The sequence below is a fragment of the Euprymna scolopes genome, chromosome 1, assembly GCF_053919585.1.
Source record: "Euprymna scolopes isolate OS-2025 chromosome 1, ASM5391958v1, whole genome shotgun sequence".
Taxonomy (NCBI): Eukaryota; Metazoa; Mollusca; class Cephalopoda; order Sepiida; family Sepiolidae; genus Euprymna; species Euprymna scolopes.
The window spans coordinates 82,345,369-82,365,553 of record NC_136482.1 but is presented as its reverse complement, the minus strand read 5'-3'; the positions used below and the strand labels follow the sequence as shown (position 1 = coordinate 82,365,553).

At 33.2% G+C, this 20,185-nt stretch overlaps 1 protein-coding gene across 3 annotated transcripts in view; it reads right to left on the bottom strand.

Moving 5' to 3' along the window:
* LOC145244257 (uncharacterized) overlaps positions 1-20,185 on the bottom strand; it is a 211,899-nt gene that overhangs the window by 50,164 nt on the left and 141,550 nt on the right. For 2 of the 3 annotated variants that reach the window (XM_080107148.1, XM_080107147.1), the window contains one exon: positions 15,508-15,642. In XM_080107148.1, the coding sequence (XP_079963274.1) occupies positions 15,508-15,642 (135 nt within the window). Of the gene's footprint in view, positions 1-6,537; positions 6,692-15,507; positions 15,643-20,185 lie in introns of those variants that run through there. The other variant, XM_080107149.1, reaches the window with a different exon arrangement.

Here is a 20,185-nt window from a genome sequence, read left to right as displayed (position 1 = left end):
CAGCGAGTACCCGTGTGTGGGGAAAAAAAGTAGTAAGCAAGCAGGCAGGCTCCAACTTGTAACACTAAGAGGAAAATAAAGTGAAAAAGCGATCGGTTTAGTCGCCGCGTCCAGCGTGACATATGACGTCACCGCTGTTTGAAATAAGCTTAGTCATTGCAAGGCGTATTACAAATACGTCGACAAAAACTGACTCCTCCTTGTAAAAAAACGGCCCAGTTGAACAGCAAAGAATTAATGTTTTTTGCCAATTTTCGATTATTTGTCGTCCGAGCGTTCGATGTTTCCAGCGATACCTATTTTGTCGCGTGTGTCGAAAGTTTTTGGCAGAAATACAAACGCACACACACACACACACACACACACATTTTCCCTTTTATATTACAGAACAGAAATGTTGTTCCAAACAATATGGCAGTAAAAATTGTAAAATCGTGCATATCAAGACGAAGCGTTCCAGGTAAATAGACAATCCGGAGAAGTCTTGCAGGCGAAGAACAGTTCTTTCCCCTGTGAAGATTGAAAGTTATGTACAGGAATTCTAAACGCAGTTTATTTTTTGGAGAGCTTCCGGTTTCTAATTGGTTGGTATGAAAGGGTGGCTCCATCTGATCGGTCAGTTTTTATTACTCCTGTTTATAAATAGAAACTTCCAATTTTTTGTTATCACACGTTCATTATAGCAAAAATATTGCAACAAAAATTGTTTCAAAAATGGCGTGAAACTAAAACCGCCTTTAATACTGACTGCAATCATAGCAAAATGTTTATAGAAAACACGTGAGAATCCTATACTCAATCTATTAAATCCAGAGTTTCTTAACATAGACTTGTTTGCTATATGGAGGAGAATAACAAACAGAATCTTGACCACATGTAAGATATCTATCACCATTAATAAATAAAAAATGATCATCTCAGCATCTGATAAAGCAACATAAAAAATAGCATTGCTTTAAATTCTACCCTTTTGTGATCAGGACCGCTTAATTCTTTCGATAATTACTCCAATGTTAGAAGTTCGACTGGGCTTCAATCCTTTGTTTTCCCTTTAAAAAAATTTACAGCAAAAACTGATCTCGCTACCATCACTGTAAAGAACTTTCTTTTCTTCTGTGTATCTAAAACCAAAAGGAACTTCCAATTTGTGGAACATATTACCGCATGACTGCTTCCCTGAATACCATAGTCTCAGATCAAATATCAACTAATACTTCTTGAGCCGTCCTTATAAGTACTCAAACTTTGCCCATCTTATCCTGTACCTCTACAAATCAACCACTCACTAATTCATGGAATATTGTTGCTAGTGCATATACTACTAGCCTCTCCTTCTTGGATAGGATCTAAAAAGAGTTTTCAATCTAATAGGTCCCACTTTGTCAACTAAGCTCCAACCCCTGTCCCATCGCCGCAATATCTGTGCTTGTTGTATGTCTACTTTAATAGAATGTGCTCTAATGAATTCGTTGCATTTTTTCTCCTCAGCGTATATATCCCCGACAAAACCCGTTTAGCAACAAAATCTCACCCCTTCACTGTCGAGGTTCCTAAATACCAGAAAGATTTCTACTCAAATAGTGGTAACTCCTTAGTATAATAAAGGTGAATAATGTTAGATGGGGTATTGCTTCAGTCCAATGACAAGAAAAATTCCAAGACAACCAGAAGCAATGCAGAAATAAACGACGAACGACTGTTCTTATTCCAGAGTTGCCTTATCTTAGACTGTCACCTTTTAAACTTCCATCCTTATTTGTGTTTTGTCATTTCAGGTTGACGGTTTCCGCGATCAGATTTCTGCCGCCTCACGTTGTATAGCAATTACGGATTACGGAAGGTTGCAAGTCGTCGGACGATGGTTTCAACCGCGTAGGTCACCAGGCATAAGTAGCAAGTTATCAGAAAGAAATGTAATATATATTAATTTATGTATGGAATTTCGATATAATTTTATGTAATAATAATTAAAACTTATATTTTCAGAGATAGTGTATCCTTACAAGCGATCATATTTATCAATTCTCTTTCTTCTTGCTTATATTTTCGAATTTAGAGGTTTGCCTTATTGATGGACAAAATCATTTTGCTGCTGTGTGTCCTTGTAGACCCAAACGAGAATGGGACTTTTCTAAGAATTAAGGACATTAGATGTTTCTCTCTCTTTATCTCTCTCTGTCTATATGTATATATATATATATATATATATATATATATATATATACATACATATATATATATATAGAGAGAGAGAGAGACAGACATATATATATTGTGTGTGTGTGTAGTTTAATTTATTTCCTGAAAATGCAGATACCATCAATGCTTGTTAAATTTTAAAAAGATATTAGATATCATATCATAAATATTCACCAGTTATTTTTAAGTATTTTGAAGTCTTTTAATGGGAGAGCATCGTATTAGCATATCTTTTCATTTCAAAATTCAAATATTTTAGAGTAGCATGAAATTTTATCCGCAGTGATTATTCACCAATTAAATAAAATTCCCTCAATTTTTATTGCTTCTTAAATCTTTGGATTTAAATTTGGAACATTGTATAGAATCAAAATCATGTAATGGGTTTTCATCAAAAATGGAATAAATATTCTATACATAAGGTTTATTACCACTATATCTTGATTTCAATCTTCGTAAGGCATTTTAAAAGTGATGCGAATCTTTTCTGTGTGGAAATATATTTTTACCCATCCTGGGACGGGTATTTTTCTATGTAATTACGGAATACTTCCAAACAGATCGATAGAATGGAATCCACAGTTAATTAAAAAAGAAAGAAATGGAATTACATTGTGTAAAGTGTAATGTGTATCCCAATATAATAAGGTATATGGAAATCGTATTGGGATTGAGAGGTAACGGTTTTACTGTGCTTACATTTGACAAATTCGCAATGGTATGTTTTCGCTGAAGAATCTGAATGATTATTCCTCAGGCGATATGCCTTGTGTAGTTGCGTCAAACTGGGTGGGAGAGCGGCTGTTGCTGCTCACTTTAATTAAAACTAAAGTATTGTATATTTTGTTTGTGCACGTGCACGCGCACATCCGTATGGTGACCTGGTTGCGTGTATTTTTCAGATTCTGCAATTTTCCCTCTTTTTTATTTGTTCCCTTCCCTCTTTAACTCTTTCGCGTTCTCTGTTTCTTTCTCATTCTTCTATCGTTTTGAGAAAAATGAAAATGAACGTGTATGCAGCTGCTAATCTTCTGTAATATAAATATCACCTGTATTTTTAAATGTATGTATGTATGTATGTATGTATGTATGTATGTATGTATGTATGTATGTATGTATGTATGTATTTTTGTCTGTCTAAAACTTTCGACAGAGGCGACGAATTTTCACGGGATTGGTATCGTTTGGCAGCTCGTCCCTTTGGGCGACAAATATCGATAAATTGGCTAAAAACAGTAATTCCTTAACCCTCAACTGGGATCGCATTTTTCGCCGATATTTTTGAAAGTCATCACCTCTTTTCAATTGACTAGCCTTAATTTAAACCTTTGCCACTTCTGGTTTACCGATGACGGCAAAGAGGTCACTTTTTTATTGGTGTTTTTTTTTCACGTTATTTTCCTCCTTCGTGGTACGGGTTCGAGCCTGCCTACCTACTACCACTTTTTTTCTGCTCAACACACACACCTCCAAACACCTGGGCAACGCCGGGAACCAAGGCTAGTATTATATAAAATCATTTGCGTATGTCTGTGATGGCAGGGGCGAGACGTGCACACTGACGTCGATGGACTATTCGGTGTGCTGTCCACGTAGACCGTAACATTGCTTTAATCAATTGGCAAATTTCAAGGAAGTCAATCCATTATATCTATCATTATCCTAGAAATCTCATTATGCTTGTCACGATGTCGCTGTCTCAAACTTTAACATCATGGCGTCATTGCTAGCAATATTTTTATGTTAAAATGAAGTCTAAAAATATTTGGCAGAATTTATTTGTATGTTTTTAACTACAAAAAAGGAGGGAGAGACACTTGGTTGTTGTTTTTTTTGTTTTGTTTTGTTTTGGGGTTTTTATAACCTCTTCATCCTAAAACAAGGCACAGAGCGACTTTGATGTAGGGGCTACTATCAGGGCCATAAGTTGAAGGGATACTATGCAGGAAGTTGAGCAGTAAGATGTCTAATCTACATTACAACTGAACTTCTTCATCTCAGGGCAGTTGGGGAAGCAGGAATCCGGAAGGTAATTCCAAAGTCTAGCAGTTCTGGGGAAGTAACTATTAGAGTAGAAGGCTTTCTTACATCTAGAGATCTCTACTGTGGGCGGGTGGACTTTGCTGTTTGTCGGTTTTGTCGGGTGTATTTACGTCGAGGCGGTACAAGGGCTTGTAGTTCGTTTGAGATTTTTCACACCTCACAAAACAAGGGATTTTTATTCTTGAAAGGACGAACATTCATATACATTTATCTTTGTACATACGTTATCACCTTTTACGCATATTTATGTCTGTACTACGTTATTAGCTTCTAGTCACTTTTTATGCTTGTATGCGAATCATCACCTGTCACATTCATTTATGTCTGTATGTACGCCATAATCTTTCACATACATTTACGTTTGTACATAAATATCACCTTTCACACAATTATATTCGTACATACGTTATCACTAGAATATTCTTATCATTGTTATGACTCAAGTATATATCCGACACAGTTAGACACAGTTAATTAACCGAGAACCACATTATTCTGCAGAAAAGCATATAAAATATCAACGGATACACATTCTAGAGTCAAAACAATGAAAAGAATATGCTGTTGTCATAGGCGTAGTTATCACATTTCACACATGAATATACTTCCGTACGGTATCACATTTCATATACATTTGTTTGTATATACGTTATCACCTTTCACACATAATACTTACAAATTACCTTTCGCATACATTTATATGTTTCATTATTTTTTAGGGGTACAAAACTTTATTATAGTTGTTAAAAAAGGAAGTCTGGTTTTTTTTTTGTTTTTGTTTTTTTGTTTTTTTTTTTTGGTTTTTGTATCCATGGTAAAAAGAAGGATGGGGGAAAACATTTAATTGAGATTGAAAAAAATATTAAATAAATAAAGTGGTTGAGTCAGCCGAGCGGGTTTCGCTCTCACTTTTCAAAGCCGAATCGAGAGCTTTTTTTATTCGTTTCCCTATACAAAAAAAAAACTCGATTCGGCTTTGAAAAGCAAGGGCGAAACCGGTCGGCTGACTCTACCCCCTTATTTATTTATATGCCCGTACATACGTTATCACCTTTCACAAACATTTATGAACGTACATACATTATTTCTGTTAGCATAGTAGTACATAACTTACATTACAATACGACTATTACATACCGTAAGTGGATAAATACAGCTTGTACTAAAATCAGCGATTAAAAAATGATTGCAATTATACAAGCGTCAAAGAGATATTAAGTTGGTGCAAAAATAACGTCGTTTTTTATATTCAACGACATTATTTTTGCACCAACCTAATGAAGGTTTTTTTTCATTCTTTTATTATCAGATGGACGTATAAATATATACAACGATATTGATAGATGTTTAGAGATATATAGTAATATATAGATAGATTTTATAGGTATTAGACGAACATATATAGATAGATAGATTAATGCTTTGTTGCTTTCTTTGGCAATGTGTTGTGAAGTAACCATGATAGTTCAATAGAGTGCAGTGGTAAGTGCTTTGCTAATTGGCATTCTAGGCATAAAGACCTCCTTTGATGTTGGCTTCTCTAAACTCTGTTTTCGGTCTTGTCCTCTGCGGATGAAGCCCTCGTAACCACATCTTGTAAATAACAACCTTGCTCGACCTTGTCTCTTTGTTATGATGAGGATGGGGCCAATGGAGCATCGACAGCATTCACTCATGAAATGTTGGATTCTGTGCAAAGCAAAATAGTGAATATTTCCCTTTTAAGGAGATGCGAAGCCATTTGATCCTGCCAGAATGACTTCACTCCTTGCATAAATGCTTCACGAAACGCATTTGGCACACTACGCAGTTGCCTATGGTGCTCACAAATAACAACACTAGTTTTAAAAAGCATTTATAAACACACACACACACACACACGTACATATATATATATATATATATATATATATATATATATATATATATATATATATATATTACATTTTAAAAATAATAAAAATAATATATATATATATATACCGCTCTCCATGTGGGGGTACCAAATTGGTTAAAAGGGAAATTTATTCCCAACTCGCATTTAGGTAAAAATGCACTTTCGTAAATGATTGAATTCATTCAAAACATATCGCTAAAACCAAAAACAAAAACAATATATATATATATATATATATATATATATATATATATATATATTAAGTAATGTGATTTATAATTTAAAAGTTTTAAAATTTTTAAAATTTAAAAATCAAAATTTAATTAAATTAAAAATCAGTTTCATAAGAAGGAACAACAACAAAGTCAATTATCTGTACGATCGTTTCGGAAATCCGTGCTTTTTATTTGTGGTATACATGAAGTCACGTAGAATAATTATACATAGTTTTTTTGGTAAGCACGGTCTCCTCATCAGCAAATTTAGGAGGATTTCTATTGAATTGAAAAGACACCAAAAATAAACCTAGCATTAAAAGTAAGGCAGATGAATCTGAAAAATTGAAGTAAAAAGTTTTGGATATAAAATTTATAAGAAAATTAATAAGAAAATTGGTATAGGTTAGAGATAGAAATGAGTAGAAAAAATATATATATTTTTGAATTTACATAATAAATTTGATTTAAAAATATATAGATATATAATTACCTTTTGGTTTTTCTTTTTTTGAAATCAGGAACTGTATTTAAAGTAGTCATTTAGATGTTTGCTATAGCTTTTTATTTTATTGAATGATGAATTTTAAAAGGGCGACGCTCGTGCAGTAAATTGTTTCCGTTAGCGTATTTTGATTTAGAGACGCTACAGTTAATATCTATAGAGAGAGAGTTTTTTTTTTTTTTTTTTTTTTTTTTTGCAAGTTTTTAAGGGGAGATAATTGTCATGGCTTTATTTATTATTTGATTTACGAGTCTAAGGGCGGTAATTGGTTTAACTTAATTTATTATAAAAAAAAAAAAATCTATTTTTACTAATGAGTAATTTTTAATGATTTAAGGTGGTTTATATTTATTAAATTTAAACCAACGTTTATGATTACACGATAGAAGCTCGTGTCTTGAATTTACTAGTTTGGTTGTGCTTTTTATATCTTCATATTTTAAAATTTTTAGGGTTTCTTTTGTACATAATGTACAAAATTTATCTCCTGGTTTATATGATTTGCAAGTCTCAATTATTTGCCATTTTAAGTTGAAAGAAATATTGCTATTTTTTAGTTGCCAAATATAGTTGGATAGAGTAGTTTGGTTTGATAGAGAGTTATTTTTAAAAGAATGTTTGTGCGTTGAAATTCTATGTTTTATTGGGCCAGATGTGGAACCAATATATATTACCTCTTGATTATTATGATTATTTTCCGTTAGGTCTATTGTTGGATTATAATGTGGTGGGTTGGTTAATAATTGATCGGTAGATTGATTTAAGTTGGTGTTATTATTTAATCTGGTAGTTGAGTTATGGCTGTTGATAGGTTCTTGTATATTTGGAGTTTTTGATACTGTGCAGCTATAGATAACATTTTTAATTTTACATGAGCCTTGTAGGGGACATTTATTTTTTCTTCTACAGTTACAGTCCGATGTATTTTGTATAGTTGCATTTTGTAGTTTATTAATTTTATTATTATTAGAGCTAATTATTTTCTGATGAAGGTTAGGCATAGTAGAGTAAGAGACTTTAATTGTGTTCTTATTGAAAATCTTATTATATCTATGGGGGGCTTTAAAGTTTTTATCTAATATTTTAAAAAATTCTCTAGCTATGTTTGTTTCTAGGTTTTTGGAATACGGGGGGTTGAACCATAGGATCTCCTTGTGTCTATTCTTACGTTTGCGGGTTTTAGTTTGTTGTTTATTTATATTATTATCTAATATTTGTAGTTTGGTTTTATCTTTTTTTGTCTCCTGGTTATTTTTCCTAACTCGTATACGGGAAGACATTGCCATATTATATGTTATTACGCTCTTAATAGGTTTATTTTTAATGCAGTTTATGTTTCTATCATTTTCATTTATGAATTTAATTTGTGAATTATATCCAGAGTTTTTAAGGGCTTCATTATAGTATTTTTCATTTTTGGTAAATATTGATTTAGTAGAAGACAGTCTAGAAATTCTTAGAGCGATATTGGGAACTATTGATTTTAATATTGATTTAGGGTGGTTTGATTGATTGTGGACATATAGGAGTGATTGGTTAGGTTTATGGTATGGTTCAAAGGTAGAATTTTCAAGATTTAAGGTTATGTCTAAGAAATTAACAATGTTTTTATTAGGGTCGATTTTTATACTAAGTCCATAATTTTTAAATAATTTATGTAGAGCTTTAATTGCATTTTCATAATTTTTATTAGTAGAATTCGTTATGAAAAGTGCATCATCTCTATATAGCCCTCCTTCAAGTTTGAATTGTTTATGGAGTATACAATGTATTTCATTTAAAAGGAAAAGGCCAACTAGATCAGTGACCTGAGTTGAGTCCGTCGATCCCATTAAAATGTTGAAGTGGTTAGGGGTATTTTTCCTGGTCCAATATTTATTATCAAATGTTATTAAAGACTGTCTAGCTATATATATATATCACAACATATCAACGATTTTCGGGTTATTTAATGCCGAATATAGTAATTTTGGAAAAAGGTTTTATGCTTTAATATTTATTTATAGTATGTGGTTAGGTAGTTTTATAAAGAAAAAATGTTTTATTTTTTGCATAACGTGATTGAGCTTTGCAAACGGAGAGGAAAAAACAATTTTGGTTCATATAAATCGGGAAGCGATATTTTCAGAGAGTGATGTACTACCTTTCTTGAGGTCATGAGACAATCATCCGAGTATTACCTTCTCCTTTGTGAGTTTATGTAGTATATGTCCTTTCGTCATGATACCGTGTTCTCGGGTATTACCTTTTCTTTAGTGAGTAAAAATATGTCCGCAAGAAATTGTTAAATTTATCAATTTAACAATTAAATAATATATATACTAGCAACAAAATATCGCTACTGTATACAGTATTTAAAAAGTTATCTATGCAAAGTGAAGGCTTGTAACTATATAAAGTATTTTATGCTTCATGTGTATACCTTATTAATACTTTTAACTAATGTTTTAATATATTAAACTATTAAAGTGGTGTTCATATACCAATACTATTACAATAAAATTAATTAATTATTTAAGCTCTATGATTATTAGTTTTCATAATCGAGCATGCATATATTTCCGCAAAATCAAGACAACAAAATATAAAATGAGAACATCATAGTTTGTATTTTCTTATGCGTTGCAATTGTTTTATACGCATTTTCACAATTTTAAATATTAAATCATTTAAAAATATACCAAAATAGCTACTCTTCAGACGGTAAAATACACTATTTATACAGATATGAATACACTCATAATCTCAATCTAAACAAGCAGCAATACCTACTTCGAAAATATTTATATATTTACTTTTTATTTTTTTATTTTTTTTTTTTTTCGATAGCCTTCGAATTTATTAATCGCCCCATTTTCGTAATTCTATTTTTTTATTATTTCAACCAATTACCTACTTTAATATTAATTAAATTTTTGTGGGTTTTTTACTTGTTTTCTTCCCTAATTTTTTTATCTAATTTATTTATTTCCCAATTACTAACCTACACCTTCAAATTCTAGTTAAAATTTAGATGTTCCACTATTTCTTCCTCAATCTACAATAATCTTGTTTACATATTACTAAATAATTTTGCTTAACATGTTATTTTTAATAACCAACTCTAATTAAAGGATTAATTTAAATCGTATTAATTAACATTTATCTTCATCCCATACTGGTTATTCCAATAATGTAAAATTTAAATTTATTTTTTTTTAATTATCATTATCTAAGTAATTTATTTTATTTATACGAAACTATCGAATATTGAGGAGGAAATAGTGGAACATCAACATTTAAACTAGAATTTGAAGATGTAGATTAGTACTTAGGAAATAAAGCAATCAAATCAATAAATTGAGAAAGAAAAACAATCATCTCCCACATAATTCTTCTTGTTTTGCTTTCTCTCCCCCCCCTCTCTAAACCATTTGTCTATTTTTAGCCTTTTCTCTTATACATAATCATAAACAATCTAAGAACTGAAGACATGGCCGACTTTGATTGAAAGTAGGCATACGCAGTATGATGAATCTCTTATTGAAAGTTAATTTTAAAGGCCTTAAAAGAGAAAACAGAAAGACGAAAAGAAATATGTAATGCATAATCGGTTAGGTATTTCTTAAAAGTTTACACATTTCTCCGTTTTGCTTGTATAAATACTGTGAATCAATTCTTTCAGCTCGGAAAATGTTCCGGAACGGGGCTCATCACGTAAACAGCTGGAGTTTTATCATGTAACACTTGTAGTCGCCGTGTTGATATTGTTTTCTTCTATTCTCGTCGTCTTTTTGTTGCAGCCGTTTCCTATTGTTTCTAATTATATCCATGATAAATATCATTAATAATGACAACGCACAATCATTTGAGGTTTAACAATACTTTCGAGTTATTTTTTACGATATAAACACGTATGTCTTTCACGAATCTAGCCTTGATCGGAGGAAGGAGCATCTGCCTCAAACACGTTTGATTTCCTTTGCTGTCAATAAACAAGAGAAATATTTTATCGGTTTATCTACTATATATTTGTGAAGACCTTTTCATTTCATCTGTAACGCAACATCTAATCTTTCGCTTCTAATGGAGTTTTCTGTTTTTTTTAGCTAATCTACCCTTCATGTTCAGTTTAGAGTTGATAATGCTAGGTATGTTACTCTTGGGTATAAAGATTTGGAATTTTATAAAAAGAAACAATCATTTTATTTATATAGGAATGAGCAAGCGGTACCGTGAATGGATGTTTTAAAATAACGTTAGAAACATCATTTTCCAGATAAAATGATTGTTTCTTTTTATAAAATTCAAAATCTTCATACTCAAACGTGACATGCCTAGCATTAGGCCTTGTACCTAAGTATGTGTACATACAATTATTTATTAACATGAACCTGTTTTTACTAATCACCTTCAAAGCTAGAATATCCCTTTGTTACATTGACTTGTCTGCAGATTACACATAAGTGGTATCTGAAACGGTTTATTATCAAATATAAATAAAGAAGGACTGTGCCAAAAAGATGAGTCAAAGTTTTTCAAAAGACTGATTACACAGGATGAAACCTGGATCCAGCACTATGATCCAGAGACCAAAGGAACCTTCTTTGTCTATGTATTCCGTCCTTTTATATCATCAACTACTTTTTCAAGTAGTGTAAAATTCAAAGAGCATGGCGGTTTATTTACTAAATGATATATAATCAACGTTCAATCTAAGCCGAAAGAAAATTATTCAATGATGAAATGTAAAACAAATACTAAGTGTTCTTGTTAATAATCTAATGTAAATCTGTTACATCCAAGTTTTTTTTATTATTTTCTTCCTTTGAAGATTGTAACGCTGGGTATGGGGCAGCCGAACCAGCTGCCAACATTGCCCTGCTTTTTATTGAAATCAACCGAGAGCTCTTTTTAGTATCCTCGTTGTTCCCTTAAGTGCAATTGTCTGGATCTCTTTTGAACTTGGTTCATCAGAAATATTAGTTAGGTAGGACTTCAGGTTCTTCTTCTTAAGCACTGTGGCATAATATAATAATAACTGGTATGATTGGTATCTCCCTAAGATTCCAGTTTCTTTTCATGAGACCTTGATATTTGGTCTGTTTTTCCCTTTCAGCTCTGTTCAGACCTCCATCATTAGGAGCATTCACTTCAACCAAGGTTGCAACTTTCTCTGACTTATTCCATATAAATATGTTAGGTTTCGCAGCGGCATTTTAAGGTAGGTGGCCGTAAAGATTACATAGTCGTAATGTATGGTATATAAGTCATTTTCAACCGTTCTTTCAGGTTGATGTTCCCAGGTTATGCTGCTACATTGGATTTTAATTTTTTTACAGATGGTCTAGTGGAGGTTCTTACATACTCCATCATGTCTCGCTGTGTAGTTGCTATCCCCCAAAAGAACCTTGCAACTCGATATCAGATGATTCACATTTTCCAATTCTGTGTGGCAGAATTTACGAGGGGCGTGCAATAAGTAATGCGCCTGACCCACTTTCAGTTGTTTGATCTAGCTGAAATTTTACATGTGCAATGATTTATATCTCTACGGGTTATGTGGCAAATTACAGCTCTGAACTAATTGTGGTTTCTGTTTTACAGGTGTTTGAACTGAGTCAGGTGCGAAATGAAGCCTGTTGAATGTCGAGCAGTGATCCGGTTTTTGTATTTGAAAGGACGCACACCACAGGAGACTTTTGATGAAATGAAAGAAACTTATGGTGATAATGCCCCATCATATGACCTTGTAAAACGCTGGCATCGTGAATTCAAACATGGCCGGAAGTATGTGGCAACAGCTCCCAGACCTGGTCGACCCCCTTCTGCCATTGATGAGGCATCTGTCCGTCAAGTTAAGGCTTCCATTTTGGAAGATCGGCGCATTACTATTCGCTAAATAGCCCAAGATTAGTACAGGGTCTGTGGAAACTATCATTCATGACCATTTACATATGCATAAGGTATCTGCCAGATGAATTCCCAGGTTGCTCACACCATTCCAGAAGCGAGAACACGTCGAGTGCTCGAGGATGAATTTGGAGATGTGCCAAAAAGATGAGTCAAAGTTTTTCAAAAGACTGATTACACAGGATGAAACCTGGATCCAGCACTATGATCCAGAGACCAAAGCCCAGTCAATGCAGTGGAAGCACTTGGACTCACCACCTCTAAAGAAGGCAAGGGTGCAGCCCTCCGCTGGCAAGGTAATGCTCACAGTCTTCTGGGACCAGGACAGAGTAGTGTTGACAGATTTCCTGCCGAAGGGTACCACAATTACAGGAGCCTATTATGCTTCACTTTTGAGGAAATTAAGGGAAGCTATCAAAATCAAGAGGCGGGGCAAGATCAGCAAAGGTACACTCCTCCTGCAGGACAACGCTCCGGTCCACAACTCGCATGTTGCCAGCTCAGAAGCACGGGCGTGTGGTTATGAAATCCTTCCCCATCCTCCCTACTCTCCTGACCGTGCACCCTCTGACTTTCACCTTTTCCAAGCCATGAAGTTGTTTTTGAAATGAAAGCGTTTCCCAGATGATGCAGCCTTGATTTCTAAAGTCACGTCGTGGTTGGGGGACCAACCTGGGGTGTTCTAAAAAAACGGTCTCCAGAGCTGCATCAAACGATGGGAGAAATGCATAACTCTGGGTGGTTCCTATGTAAAGAAGGACTAATAACTCTGCCAAGTTTCGTTGTTCTTCTGCTATGGGAAGTGGATCAGGGGCATTACTTATTGCACGTCCCTCGTACATTTGTTGCCATTAGTGGGACCTGCCATCTTCTTGAATGCATTGGTTATGAATCCCTGGTCTTGAGCAGCCATTATAACCTTTTCCTGGTCGTAGTGTAGGGCTCCTCTCCTGAGCCAGTTCAAGGAACCTTCTTTGTCTATGTATTCCTAGGAAAGTTCCCCCAGAAAATACTTTGCACGCTGATGTTGGTCCCACTAGTCATCACGTGTGCAGGTATATTTCCCATAGTCGCCATTTTGTGGGTAAAAAAATCATGAGGCTCAAACAAAAGTGGAAACAATAAGAATGAAAAAATATTTAGATTTGCATGATATTCATTTATCCATACATGATCAGTTAGTCTAATGCGAATGTAAAAGAGAGGATACGAAACATGCATAGTGGTACTTAATATGATACCAAAATTTTAAAACTAGAAAAATAATTACTAAACATAAAATAGATTCAAGTCCCGATAAAATAATAACGACACTCATGTTTCCAAGATCCTAGATAGCAAAGATACGTGAGCAGATGACAAGTAAATATTACTTGCATTTGAGTGTGACTGTTATGCAATTGCTACTAGGAAAAATCAGCTGGTAAATATGGCGTCAGCGTTTGTAAAGGCCATGAATATCTGGTCGGACCACATCTGATAACTTTGAAATCCCGTCCAGAAAATAAATGTGCCTGGTCTAAAATCGGCATTACAGTCGTTAAATAATTTGAATACGTTTTCTTGTGAAAAGAACTTGACGTTTTGCGGGAGGTTGTTTGTTTGGGTTTTTTTTTATTTTTTCGAAAGGTGATGTTAAACTATATGTAAAATATTAAAACTGACAAACACTATGTAGACTGTACCTTTTTAGGGTGAGATAAGCATCTAATAACATTCTATATACTATAAAAAGTTATGATATTTGCTAGTAGACATGAAAGGCATTACATGGCATCAGTTCAAAGCAAATTATTTTTGCTTCAAAACGTAAATTCTGTTACACCATTAAAAATAATGCGTAGATACATTCAATCATAATTACTTTTTCTCTCATGCAAATATTTATTACCGCATTTTTCCACAAAATTTCAAATATTCGTACTAGCTAAAAAGCGGTAGAAGCTAAGTAAAGGTAGAAATACTAACATCGCTCAAGGAACGTGTATAAAAGAAGAGGCAAGGAACTATGTAAATATAGAAATTGATATTACGGAAGTAATATTGCCCAAGATGTGTGTATAAACCAGTTGGCTCTTAAATATGTGTGGTTTACTGGCAACCAGAATATGCCGCTTATATTCCTTTTGTGCAGTCTGTAGCAATATTTGTTTGTGTGTGTATTAAGAACGGAATTTTCCACGTAAAATTTAATGAAGTAAAAAAGCAGAAAATTATACTAGAAATATAAAAATAGGAACTTAAGCTGACGTGTTCAGAAAGTTCTTGATTGATAAAAAGAGTCAAGAACACCTACTGAATAAGAGTGAACTGTTTTTAATTTGGATAACGTGGCACGAGCGGGCGTGTTTTCAGGGTACCCTTTTCAGGGATCATGCTATTAATATGCAATTCTCGAAGCAGAATAAAGTTCAAATAAAGTGTGTTGCTACTTTAAGACCTTAAGTACGAATACTAACCCAAGAACGTTACCGTGTTCATTACAGAGACAGAAATAGATCAACTCTACTACGACTATGGCTGTTAAAAACGAAAAATAAGAAAAGGAATGAAAAAGTTAACTCCACTGTGATAGCCACGACTACTAATTCTACTATTACTACTAAGACTAAGAGGAAAGTTGTCATTTTACAATAAACCTTTTTACCAAACCTCTTTCGGCGATATGATGTAGCTAACCACGTAAATCTCATATTTTTTAATAAGTATTATCATCTATACACTTCCGGAGATAATGATGTGGTTAGAATACTTACTGCTTTTGCTATTTGTTCTGAAACTGGTCCGTAATAGTATTCTTTAAGTGGAACTGCTTGCGACAATACCGTGCCCAGAGGTGCATGAATTTGATGCCCGCCAGAAGAATATGCGGTTTCAGGATAAGAACTGACCTGGAATTAAAAAGAAATAATAATAAATATCTTAGCCTATTGTGAAGAACTTTTTTTTTCAAATTAACGAAGTTTTAATTTTTTATTTATTGTGAATAAATAAATGACAGAAACTTCTTTAAATAATAACAGAACACATGGTACTAGTAGTAGTAGGTTTTCTCTTGAAAAGAAAATGGATACATACAAGTGACAAAATGGATACCGACGTAGACTATGGGATCAACTAATTCAAACTCATTTCTAGATGCGTCTATTTAATTCACTTCCGCTGTAATCTATTTGGGAAAAAGCATGAAAGATCGTTCCATACATAAAATACCAACTTGTGTTCAATGAATCGTTTACACTTGTCATTGTTTCAGCATTAAATGATAACCATGTACGTAAATATAATCAAAGAAAAATAATATATTTCAATTGTGAGTCACCACTTTGTGTATAAAAGTAATTTAGATAAATAAAGTTTTAGATGCACGAATAGTCGCATTTTAGAAAGTTTTTCTTGGCCCTTTGTGGATTGTACAGTGCTGATTCTGTAGTGATAATATTGATTTAGAAAAGCAGATTTTTACATTATTTTGTTTAGTTCTAATTTTGTAATTGAATTGAATTTTAAAATTGAACTACCCAACAAGACTTGGACTCATCTGATGAACAAAGCCACAAAAAAATACTGACTACACTAAGAAGTAATAGTGTAGTAATATATTTGATAACATCAGTTTTTACTGAACTATTCGATGTTTATTTTTGGTACCCCGACAAAAGGTAGGTGGACCTTTCGTCCGCTCGGCTGTCCGCACTTTTTTCAGTAACTACGCCTTGGAATTTTTTGAAATTTTGCAAAAACATTAAACATTATAAGAGTAAAAAGGTAACAGAACGAATTTTCCGGGAAAATCCTGGTTGCCCCCCTAGGGTCGCCTTTCGGGTTAAAGTGGCTAAAATTGACACTTTTGTGCTTATTAAAAACATTGATACCTTAGATTTTTATAAAACTTTCTGAAAAGTTGTAACTAACTGATTTCTATATAATTTTGTTTGTCTATACTTCGCGATAACTCTTGGGTATGCCCCAGGGGCTCTTTTTGGGCTAATAAATACACTTCATTTTTTGGGACTATTTTACCATATTCGTCCAAAATTTTCTGTGTATGTCTATTTAGCAGTTTTGCATGGTGCTGAACTCAAATTTAAATATGTTAAGGCCTTGGGGACTTTTGTGGTTAAGTGGAGGGGGGCAAATGATGGACTTAGTCATTTCTTTCATGAATTGTGCAGAACTCAAATTTACATATGTTAAGGCTTAAAACTGTACGGTTTAATCATTTTCATTAGGATTTGACGTCCCCTGGGGACTTTTGGGACTAAATGAGGGGAGGGGGCAAATGCTGAACTTAGTCATTTTCTTTTTATGCCTTGGTCACTGTGCACTCACGGGGGACCCTGCATGCTTTACTTGTTTCCTTTCGTTTCATCTGGTGCTATCATATCAAACTGTCTGAAGATACCAGTTTCCTGACCTAAAATGCATTAAACATTGATATTATTCTTTCCCTTTTTCAAAACTTAAATATGTTTTGTAAACTAAACACAAAAACAACAATTTTCCTTTACAAAGCAACAAAACCACGGACCATGAATAACTATTTAAAGATGTAAAAAAACTTTGGTATTTACTAACCCGAAAGTGGTTGATATGCCGTAAAACAAAACAACTAAACCTTTCATTTTATCATATAACTAAAATGAAACACGTGAATAACTTCTTTTTAACAACTTAAGTGGGTTTTTTTTTTCGAAATAATCATTTTAACCGTTCTTATCCGATGCTTATTAAATAACCAATGCACATAATACCAGAATAATAAATGGCGATCCATTAGTTATACATAATTTAGAAGGCAATCACACGTGTCACTTAAAAGATATAAAACTGACGCTAAAAGCATAAAACGTATAAATTATAGAATAGATTGAGGAAAGGGGATAAAGCGTGTAAGGCCATCATTTGTGTATTCATTTTTTGCGAACTTTTATATTCATCTTTATAGTTGTCGTTGTTTCACCACGTTTCGGCCAACCCATCCTTGGCCTTCTTCACAGATCGCCAATTTGTGTAAATAGAGACAATGGCAAGTCCTCATATAGTGGTTGAGAGATTTTTTGACGTAAAACGATGAGTCAAATACAGAACAGTTAAAATACTTCAAGAATATCAAATTTGGAAGTGTTTAGGGCCCAAAAACTTAAATTCGGGATTTTACTTCCAAAAGTGTCAATTAGATATTTGGGGCATATCTTCGTGAAAAATGATCTACTGGCAGTTGTTCAGAGGTTGCTGTAAGTCTAATAATGTGAATACGAAATAGTATATATATTACAACATATCCATCAAGTCAGATATCTTCAGCAAGAGAAACATAAAATTTCTTTGGTAAGTTGAAAAACCTTGCATGAGATTTAATAGTGTAATCATTTTCACCGCATTCAGTGCAATACTTAGAAGGATGTAATTCATTTGACTGCTTCACAACACCAGGATCAGAACGTTAAAGTGGTCTACAAAAACATCAGTTAACTGTTCAATTGGTGATGGTTTTCCTTGAAAAGAATGCAAATAATTACGGATGTCTTTATTGTTGGACTCCAAACATTCCTCTGACAAGTTTCATAATCCTATCCATCAACTCGACTAAATTTTGAATTATTCCATGTACAGTGATTTAGCTTCACCCATTTAAAATGTTCACACATATTCCTAATTGTACTTTGGCAAAGAATTTTCATCTTATTAAGGTTAACTTGTCTTGAGGAAAATGCAACACTGAAGATTTTTGACAACTGGCGATACAAAAGCAACAAATTATCCATGTGTTTCACAAGAGTCAATTTTTGTATGCAATTAATAACCTCATCAGACGAAAAATGTCTTCCTTGATGGACATTTTGTAAATGTTTCGCCTTTTCCACCAGCATGACTACATCTATCTAGATAGAGACCAGTTTCCCCGTGAATTTTGTTAAGGACTTTTTCTCTAGAAGCGCGAATTAGGTTATCTAATGACCCATACTTCTTAATCCATTGTTGGTAATCTATATTAACCCTTATCCTCGAGTGGCCTCTTGGCCTTGATAAGTAGTAATGCCTATGTAATAAAAATATATGGCAACGATACATAACTTAGAGGAACCATTTATTGCCATTGATGTAGGCATGAGTTATGATGATACTTTTCTCGTCTGATATATAAATTGGTTTCGCTGTAGCATGTCGCCTAGTCACCACTTTAAGCAGGAACCACACCATCATCATCAACTAGACTTTCTCACAACTTTAGAATATCCTCAGCACATCTGTTCATCAGAAATAAATTAAGAGTTTGTCCAGTCTGTCTGCTTGTTAATACAACGAATACAATTTGCACCACCTAGTGCTGACACATGCTATTTAAACTTTAAATTTTCCATGGTGTAATGAATTCTTATCTTATAGCCAACGTGTGCACACGAAAATGCTTTCTCCTTCTCTTTGTTGTTATAACATCTTCACACTCAACAACAACAACAACAACAACAACAACAACAACAGTAGCATCAAACAACTTTATTTCTGTAGCAGCAAGTTCGAGCACAACTAAATTGCCTTTCTTGTGCCGAGTCTTTAAATGAGTGAATTGCATCCATGAAGAGTTGAAATCCAACTAATCAGCAGAATCTTGGATTACATTGAATTCTTTACCAAATTTACTGATACAAGCATCATAACCAGGGGATTTGGTTAGTGGAAACTGCGAGCTGTAATAAATGATTACTTGGAAGATTTGTTTTTTTTTTTAATGGATACTTTGCTGATTTCTTCCTTCTTATGTAAATATATATATACATATATATATATATATATATATATATATATATATATATATATATATATATCTGAAATGTAAATATTGGTTTTATGAAACAATTACTACAACAAAAAACATTGAAGATAGTTTAAATGATATAAAGGAAAGTTTAAATAAAAGAAAACCAAGGAAATCCGAAACGGACACAGGGAACTTCTCAATAGACAATTCTCAATTTTTGGAAAATAAGCATGTATGAACAGTACCAAGTAAACTCACAACATAGCGTGCATTGAACATTTATTTGCAACAAATATTTTCTGTTTGAGGATAAATAATTGCGAAAAGAATTAGGGAAATGTTTTAATATTTCTAAAATATTTCTTGTAACCATAGAATATTTCAAGGTAAATTATTCTGCAAGCGGCTAAATCTCACATAAATCTGTTTATTGCATCAGATAGCCCATAAACCAAAAATTTCAAAAAGTATATACTTTAATATGTGAGATTTAGCCCTTTTGAATATATTTTGCAATTTAAGCAAAAAAAAATACCTTCAATTTGGGTAAAAAAGTACAATTTGGCATGTTTTTACAAAGAAGAAAGAAAATTATACTATTTTTCTGGAAATGTTTATTTATTATCAATTTTATGAGTTGATAAGTTAATTCTAAACATTACCAAATCTAA